The sequence below is a fragment of the Trichechus manatus genome, unplaced genomic scaffold (genome assembly GCF_000243295.1).
Source record: "Trichechus manatus latirostris isolate Lorelei unplaced genomic scaffold, TriManLat1.0 scaffold00205, whole genome shotgun sequence".
NCBI lineage: Eukaryota > Metazoa > Chordata > Mammalia > Sirenia > Trichechidae > Trichechus > Trichechus manatus.
Window position 1 is genome coordinate 3,548,423 of NW_004444141.1, and position 9,901 is coordinate 3,558,323.

The following is a 9,901-nucleotide window of genomic DNA, read 5'->3' on the forward strand; positions in this document are numbered from 1 at the left end:
ACACACACACACACACACACACACACACACACACACACACACACACACACACGTGACCCTTCCCCTTAAAGAATGTTAAATCAAGAAAGACAAATGGATTGATGTAGCCAACTCTGAAACTTAATCACACTATAAAGTCGAGCTTAAAATGAGTGTACATGTTATAATTCTTTTAGATTCCTATTCTTCTGTCTAGAAAGTTGTGCCTGAGGTTTACCGCCTGGTATAAGGAAGGATTTTTTAGGTGAATTAGTACTTACCATCGTCTTTGTCGGGGATGATTGTAACCTGGGCCCCTGGAAACTCCGATCCGATTCTCCCACCCATGGGCATACTCAGATGGACATGGAACGTCTCCTCCACTTCATACAAGGAGTCGTCAATGACGATGATTCGACACATCTTCTCCCGCTCATCTTTGTCAAAGCGGACAACACTAGTGTGGTCCTCAGGCCTGGATATGTAATCAGAATAGGACAGCACTGATGTGGGGACGGTTCCAGTGGCCGTTCCTGGAGCCAGAGAGAATCCAAAGGGCTTTTATGTAGGACTTACTGCAAAAGTATTTCCAGAAACAATTATTTTCATATGTGGTGTATTAATGACCAATTAGTATATTTTAACACCCGTGGAATTGCAATACCAACTATGCACTGTTCTAGTCCACCACCTGTCTGTCCATTTGTTGTACAGGGGTGGCTTGTGTGTTGCTGTGACGCTGGAAGCTGTGCCACTGGTACTTCAAATACCAGCAGGGTCACCCCGCGGTGGACAGGTTTCAGCGGAGCTTCCAGACTAAGATAGACTAGGAAGAAAGGCCTGGTGATCTACTTCTGAAGATTAGCCAGTGAAAATCGTATGGATCACAACAGAACATTGCCCCATATGGTGCTGGAAGATGAGTCCCCTAGGTTGGTAGACTCTCCAAATACACAGTAGCCTCAACAATGGACTCGAGCACACCAACAATCATGAAAACGGCTCAGGACCAGGCAACTTTCCGTTCTGTTGTGTGTGGGGTTGCCACGAGTCACAGCTGACTGGATGGCAACAACGGTTCTAGTATCACGACTCAATTTCATCACGGTCTCAGGCGTACAACATATTAAATTTCAAGTGTTTTCACTTGTTTTTCCTGTCAATGAACCCTAGCTCAACAGAATATTACAAAATAATAGCTGTTAGTACTAAAATGAAGGAGCCCTGCTGGCGCACTCGTTAAAGCTCTCAGCTGCTAACTGAAAGGTCGGTAGTTCGAACTTACCAACAGCTCCGAGGGAGAAGATGCGGCAGTCAGCCTGCATAAAGATTACAGCCTTGGAAACCCTATGGACCGATTCTACTCTGTCCCATAGGGTGGCTATGAGTCGGAATCTACTCGATGGCAGTGGTTAATATTAAAAAGCTTCCTGAGTGCAGGCAGAGTGCCGAGGGCTTTACATGCATTGCCGCATTAACGCTCCCAGCCACACTACTGGATTTTACACATTTGGTAACTGAGCTGCACCGAGATTAAGTCGCCTGCTCTGGGACCTAGAGCCCAATCCAATTCTGAAGTTGTGTTTTCACCACTATTCTGTGCTGCCTTTCAAACCACAGGCTTTAATGACCATTTTAACGAAAGTCTGCTCAGATAGCAAAAGTATATATGAGTTTTTCTTCTGCATTCTTATAAAATCAAGGTATTTCCTAGAAAGATGTTTAGTATATTAATGAATATTATTATTAATTTTAATGCTGTAGTATATAAAATCACCTTTCAGAGGATGCTTACCTGTGAGCAAGACAAATATTATGAAATTTGTTTGAAATGAGTTTCATGTTAGTTTTAGATTAGTTTGAAATTAGTTTCTTTTCCTTGGGTATGCATTGCTTTGCCTACTTTTTTTCTTAAACAATAATCCCCTTCTACTTGAGCAGGCTTGGGTTGGGGGTCTTTAGCTTCAGCTCTTTGAGTTCCCAAAGCCTGGAGTATTACAGTGAGGAATCAGCTGAAGTCAGAAGTGTTTGGTGAGAAGACACAGCAGAGGCCTTCCAGGCCACCGTAGCGGAGTCTTCCAAGGTGCAATATTGGGGGAAGACGTTCAGTGCCTTCTTTCTTTATGAAAAATGTAGTAACAAAGTATACCCCTCAGGGCAAAATGTTATGGGTCCAACATGTTATTTATGTCCTTTGAGTGAAATTTTAGTTTATTTGCAAATCAAGCTACCTTGTTGTGTGTAACAGATCACCATCAATTCCTGGCTCACGTCTCCACTTCTCCTGATGGGAATGAACAGTTCTCCAACATCTTCTTCAATGGAGTATTCAGACTGAGGAATATATACAGTTGACTCTAAGGAGAAAACACACAATCACAGCCACTAGGATTTTTGTCTATGTGAACAATTCTATGCAAATTAAAATTCCCCTAATTATAGATCCTCCCCATGCATATTCTTTTATGGCTGAGTGTCTCAGTCATCAAGCGCTGTTCCAACAGAAATACCACAAGTGGATGGTTTTAACAAAGAGAAGTTTATTCTCTCATAGTCCAGTAGGCTACAAGTCCAAATTCAGGGCATCAGCACCAGGGGAATGCTTTCTCCATTGGCTCTGGAGGAAAGTCCATGTCATCAGTCTTCCTTTGGTCTGGGAGCTTCTCTGCACAGGAACCTCAGGTCCAAAGGACGCGCTCTGCTCCGAGCGCTGCTTTCTTGGTGGTATGAGGTTCCCATGTGTCTCTGCTCGCTTCTCTCTTTTATATCTCAGAAGAGATCGCATTAAGACACTAATCTTGTCAACCTCCTCAGTATAACCTCATCACAGTGATAGAATTTACAACACATGAGGAGATCACATATAATCTCATCACAGTGGGAGAGTTTACAACACATAAGGAAATCGCATCAGATAACACAATCATACAATACTGGGAATCATGACCTAGCCAAGTTGCTGCACACATTTTTGGGGGGACACAATTCAATCCATGACACTGAGTAATAGTCCATTGTGTGTATGTACCATACTTTGTTTATCCAGTCATCTGTTGATGGACATGTAGGCTGTTTCCACCTTTTGGCTACTGTGAATAGTGCTGCCATGAACACTGGGGTACAGATTTCTGTTTACATTCCTGCTTTAAATTCTTTTGGCTATATACCTAGTATTGGTCTGACTTATATTTTAAGAATATAATTTTTGGCTGCTGTGGGAAAACAGACATTAGGGGCCAGGAGGTGAAGCAAAGAGCCTTGTTAAGAGGCTTTGCAATCCCTTGGGCAAAAGGACATATTGGAACCATACTGGACCAAGCAGTAGTAATGGAGGTGATGCAGTACGTCTGTGCTCTGGATAGATTATAAACAAACTAACACACTCACTGCCATCAAGTCAATTCCTACTCATAGCAACCCTTCAGGACAGAGGAGAACTGCCCCACAGTTTCCAAGGAGCAGCTGGTGGATTTGAATGGTCGACCTTTTGGCTAGCAGCTGAGCTCTTAACCACTGCACCACCAGGGCTCCATAGATTATAAAGGAAATGCCAAAATGCTTTTCTGATGGACCAGATGTAGAATGTAAGAGAGTGAGAAAGGTGACCTCAAGTTCTGTTGTCTTGACCAACTGGAAAGATAAAATTGCTGTTTACAGAAGTAGGGGGTCAGATTTAGGGGTGGAAACCAGGACATGTTAAAACTGAGGTTCCTTTTAAATATGCACAATGATAGTTGGCAGTTGAGTATACAATCCCGCGTATGACTTTGCTCTGAGTCGGAACTGATGGCAATGTCTCAGTGGGTGGGCTTGTTGATAGGGAGCCCTGGTAGAGCAATGGTTAAGTGCTCAGCTGCTAACCAGAGAGTTGGTGGTTCCAACCCGCCAGCCACTCTGAGGGAGAAAGATGTGGCAGTCTGCTTGCATAAAGATTTACAGCCTTGGAAACCCTATGCGGCAGTTCTACTCTGTCCTGTAGGGTGGCCATGAATCGGAATCGACCTGAGGGCAATGGGTGAACTACATATTGACAGGATTTACAATTGGAGTCAGAATAAAATCACCTAGGGAGGGATTATGGATAAAGAGAATGGATCCAGGGACTAACCTGGGGCATTCAGAGGTCAGCAAGATAAAGAAGAATGGGCAGAGACGCTGAGAATTAGCATCAGCGATGTGGACAGGCAAGGGAGTGTGAGGCCTGGAAACAGTGCAAAAGGTGCTGGAAGAATAAGAGAGTGATGAACCGTTTCAAAGGCTGTTGACAAGTCAGGTAGATTGAGGGCTGAGGATGCATCATTAGACTTAGCAAAGGAAAATCACCGGTTATCTCCACCAGACTGCCGCATGAAGCGCAGGGGATGAAAGGCTGACGGAGCGAGTTTGAGAGAGAGCGGGAAGAGAGGGGAACTGGGCAGACAGGTACAGACATCTCTTTTAGGAGTTTCATTTTCAATGGGAAAACAGAAAAGTGGCATCCAGAGATATGTGTTTGCTTGTTTATTTTCAACATGAGTTAGTAGGAGCAAGAATTACTCCTACTATTATGAGCTAAGATTTCACCAAATATAAAAATTCAACATAGAAATATCATAAAATTTCAGTACAAAATATTCAAGCCTGATGTTCAACAAGTTTCATTAAGTTTATTTTCATTAATTTAGGGAAATTAACTTTGGTATCACCTAAGTTTTGACAGTCCTCAAATCATTTCCTCCACAGCATTAGTATGAAATACTGGAGAACATTTTACTTTTTTATTAGGGTTAATCGTGCGTAATATTTATCCCGGACAGTTAATCTGTAACAGTCATTTTTTTTTTTCAAATAACTTATTCCGATAAATCTCTTGTATGGAATTTAAATTAAAAGCAGAACAAATGGAAGCTAGAAACATATACTTTGAGAATTCCTTTGCCAAATTAAACAAAGCCCTATGATATTTTTTTAAATTTATTTTTGGTGATAATGTACATAACAAAACATACACCCACTTAATGTTTTCTACATGCACAGTTCAGTGACACTGGTGACATTCTTCACACGATTCCACCATCCTCACTACCTCACGGGTGCTGTTTCAGCAACATTCACCTAGACTCTCTGTCCCCTAACCGTCTCCTCTGTGTTGGGAGTTACTGTTGTCAATTTGATCTCATGTATTTTTTTTTTAAAGAGTGCATTACTCAAGGCTCTAAGGGAACCTTGTTTGCTAGGTGAGCTCAACTGTTGTTTAGCTGTGTTTATTCAGGGTTTTTTAAAAAAATTTTGTTGTTGAGAATACGCACAGCAAAACACACACCAATTCAACCATTTCTACATACACAGTTCAGTGACACTGATTATATTCTTTAAGTTGTGCAACCTTTCTCACCCACCTTTTCTGAGTTGTTCCTCCCCCACTGACATAAACTCACTGCCCCCATAAGCTTCCTGTCTAATCTTTCTAGTTGCTGTTGTCACTTTGATCCCATATAGACAGTTCTTCAAAGAGCATAATGCTCAAGGCAGACATTTTTACGAGCTAAGCTAAACTATTGTTTGGTTTTAAGAAGAATTCAGAGGATATTTTTGGTTTAAGTTTTAAAGATTATCTTAAGGACAATAGTTTCAGGGGTTCATCTAGCTCCCTTGGCTCCAGAAAGTCTAGAGTCCCTGAAAATTTGAACTTCTGTTCTACATTTTCCATCTTTTGATCAGAATGCATGAATTATGCTTCCTCCTACACTCTACGATCCGTACAGGTTTGATTAAACAAGCCAGGATTTCTTGCTAGTGCCCAGTGGTTTGAATTATGACTAAAGATGAAAACTGGATTGCCTTGAGGGGTCCATAGCTCTGGGTCGATAGCTCCTACCTACAGTTGGTCCCACTGGGTCCAGCATCAAGTTTAGATCTTCTTCTGACCTCACTTCTGATGAACTGTGTAAGTCTGTGCGAGAAACTAGAATAGGATATTGGAGAGATGAAGAAAGGCTTCCTTGGTAGACTTTCCAGTTAACCTTTTTTTTCAACTTCACTTTATAAACACAACAGACACTTATATATAGACTGATCTTAAGTGAGAATAGCTGTTTAACTGTGAAATTCCTAAAAGTGACATTCTTGTATTACCCTTAAAAATTGTTAGTTCATATGTATGGAGTTCTTATGATTTGCTAAGCCCTATTCTAATCACTTTAAACATACTGAGCTGTTTTTTTCTCACAACAACCCTTTGAGGTAGGACTATAATTACTGTCATTTTACCTCTGAGTAGATGACGGGCACAGGGCAAAGGAACCAGCTCTTAGACTAGGCTGGCTGTGGGGAAGTGGGGTTCAGACTCCCAGTGTCTGTCCCAGAGCCCACTGTGCTCTCCTGCCAAAAAGAAGTACACTCAGGGTGCAGGGAGCAGCACTTGTGCTGGAGAAAAGTAAAAGGCTAAATGATACAAGAAAGAAGCGCTGCTGAGACAGAGATAGCAGGTACAGTAGAAGCAGGAAAAAGGAAGCTAGGAACAAATACCTTGAGAATGCTTTAAATGGTCCAGTGTTTTCAGAGACATATATATATATATATATGTGTGTGTGTGTGTGTATGTGTATGTGTGTGTGTGTATATATATGTGTGTGTATATGTGTGTATGTGTATATATGTGTGTGTATATACATATATATGTGTGTGTATATATGTGTATGTAGTATATATATGCATGTGTATATATATGTATGTGTGTATATATGTATGTGTGTATATATGTATGTGTGTATATATATATGTGTGTGTGTGTATATATATGTGTGTGTGTGTATACATATATATATATATATATATATACCGCCAGTTGCAGTGGGGTCAATTCCAACTCATGGCTGACCCATGTGTGTCACAGTAAAACGTGCTTTGTGGGGTTTTCAATGGCTGATTTTTTAGAAGTAGATCACCAGGCTTTATATGTTGTGTGTGTGTGTATCTCTATCTCTCTATCTTTTTATCTCTCTCTCTCTCTATCTATCTATATCATTGAGAGACAAAGTGATGACTATATTGTAGAAATAGTAAACTCTCCAGTAAGCAAACATGAATACATAAAAAAAAAACCACTGCAGGGTTGTCCTCTCAAATGTTAACAGTAGTTATTCCTAAGTGGCTGCATTACAATTTTCTTCAAATTTCTGACTTTCCTACAGTGACCAAGCGTTACTTTTAAATTTTACATAAAATTGTTTTTTTCCTTAAAAAAGGGGGACAAAGATTTGATTGGTTTCATTACTCTTTATTTGAAGATGAAGCTGAATAAAGTGAATTTATTCTTTATTAGTTATTGTGGCCATATTGTAATGAATACTTTGATTTGTAATTGCAACTTTTATTTGTAGGTTTTGATGGTGCTTCAAGTTAGGAAAAAAAGACTTCTGTTCTCAGAAATAAAGCAGCTGTAGTTACACTGGAAAGAGAATGTTCATGCTGTTCCTTCTCTCACTTATACTGTATGGATAAAAAAGAAAGACTCTGCTAAAGACATGGTAGAACAAAATTGCTTCTAAAAATCTTTGCTATAACAGAACAAAGAAGGGCAATAAAATGCAGTGCATCAATGAAGTCACTGAGGTTTCATCCCCTTTAAAAAGTTTGGCTCATTCAAAACAACTTGGAAAATATTTGGGTACATCTGCAGGCTACTATTGTACCCATATGGGGCAGTGGTGGTACAGTGGTTGAACTCCTACCTTCCATGCTGGAGACCTGGGATCGATTCCAGCCAATGCACCTCAGGTGCAGCCACCACCAGTCTGTCAGTGGCGGCTTGCATGCTGCAATGATGGGGAACAGGTTTCATGGCGCTTCCAGACTAAGATGGACTAGGAAGAAAGGTGTGGTGATCCACTTCCAAAACTCAGCCAGTGAAAACCCTATGGATCACAGTGGTCCAGTCTGTGACTTATCGTGGGGATGGTGCAGGCCCAGGCAGCATTTTGTTCTGTGGTGCACGGGGTCCGCATGACATGGGGGCTGACTTGACAAGAGCGACAACAACAACATAGTGCTAGTAGACTGGCTGACCAGTGGTACCGAATACGGAACGTTTCACTGATATGTCCGAAGGTTAAACCTGGAGAGCTCTCTTACAGTTCTCTACTTTGTTTACTTACCTCCAGACCTCCAGATAGACAGTAATATAGGCTCATTTCAACAGGCACTTGAAAGAGGAATAAGTAACAATAATGAAAACATGCCTACATCATATGACCTTAAGTGTTATTGGTGGCTCAGCTTATCAGGTCATCTGAGGATACTATGAGGTCCAAAAATTATTTTTTGGTACTATGCAAACTTGTCGGTTAGAGTGGATCTTTGGGTAATCTTTGTTTATATCATTAAACGTCTTGGTTTTGTGAATGTAGAATCTTTTAGAAAATTTTTCTATGACTAAAATCATTTTATTTTGCACCTTTTTTTCTTTTTTTTTTATCATCTATGAATCTTGTTAAAATGTAGATTCTGATTCAGTATATCTGGGGTGGAAAGGCAAATTCTCAGCGGGGTTTTACATCAGAATGAACAGGTTCGAAGCCCTGCTTTATACACAGTGTCTCACTGAATCCTCACAGCTGGCCTACTGCGTAGGTACTATCATCACCTCCCTCTACAGTGATGAAGCTGAGTCCCAGTAAGGTTAAGTGACTTGCTAAAGTCACACAGCTAGTAAGTAGTAGAGCTTGGATTTGAACCAAAATCTGAGTGGCTCTGTGGGATTAGCTACTGCTAATGGGTACAGGGATTTTTTTTTTTTCCAGTGCTAAGAATATTCTTTTTTAAAATTATTTTTATTTTATTATTTTTATTACTTTAGATGAAGGTTTATAGAACAGATAGCTTCTCACTAAACAGGTAGTACACATATTGTTTTATGACATTGGTTAACAACCCCACGACATGTCAACATTCTCCCTTTTCAACCTTGGGTTCCCTATTACCAGCTTTTCTGTCCCCTCCTGCCTTCTAGTCCTTGTCCCTGGACTGTTGTGCCCCATTAGTCTCGTTTTGTATTATGGGCTGTCTAATCTTTGGCTGAAGGGTGAACCACGGGAGTGACTTCATTACTTAGCTAAAAGGGTGTCCGGGGGCCATACTCTCGGGGTTTGCACTCTTTTTTTTTCTTATCCACATTTTGGTGTCAGAAAACGTGTGCTCTGCTTTTAACAAGTGGTTGGAATTGTTTATTTCTCCTAAGATGACAACTCATGCTTCACACTGAGATAGCTCACAAAGGACCAAAGCGCCAGCGCTCGCTGAGTCCCCAGTCTTGGGTGCTTTCTTTACATTCCCTGTCATCGGCTGCTGCCAGCTACCATTTTGTTAACTCTGGACCTTCAAATGGCACACACACCCAAAATATCACCAGCCAGTAGTCTCCCTACGTCAGCATTGCCAATGGACAAACAATCTAAAAATAATAACTGATGCCTGGATTTCATGTAATAGTCTGCTTATGTCATGGGAACTTTAGCTCATGAAACGGGTTTGGTTCACTCAAAGCATGTAAAAGTTTGCCTTTCTTTTTATCCCATAATATTTGGGTGTTTGAGATACATTAAATTCTACATTCCTCAGAATATGTTTACTCACTACTAAATATCACACAGGTTAACCTAATCTGGTCTCACCAAAGATAATTACAGAGATCAAATATTTAATATATTAGTTCATAACTATGATTTTATCATCATAATGATATCAGAATGAGTCCATTTCAATTAGAAGTTTGAAGATACTTCAAGTACACAAACGAATTGATTGCATCAAATACTCACAGGCTTTAGATATCTGAGGCGCCCTGGTGGTGCAGGGGTTGAGAGCTTGGCTACTAACCGCTGCTACCCAAAAGGTCAGCAGTTGGAATCCACCAGCCACTCCTTGGAAACCCTATGGGGCAGTT

The 9,901-nt window shown here is 40.7% G+C and overlaps 1 protein-coding gene across 1 annotated transcript in view; it reads right to left on the minus strand.

Annotated features, from left to right (window-relative positions):
• The window catches only part of FREM2 (FRAS1 related extracellular matrix 2), a 290,304-nt gene that overhangs the window by 131,859 nt on the left and 148,544 nt on the right, over window positions 1–9,901 (minus strand). The window contains exons 5-6 of the mRNA XM_004388078.1: window positions 2,211–2,336; window positions 261–512 (exon numbers count right to left, since the gene is read on the minus strand). Of these exons, the coding sequence (XP_004388135.1) occupies window positions 261–512; window positions 2,211–2,336 (378 nt within the window). The remainder of the gene's footprint in view (window positions 1–260; window positions 513–2,210; window positions 2,337–9,901) is intronic.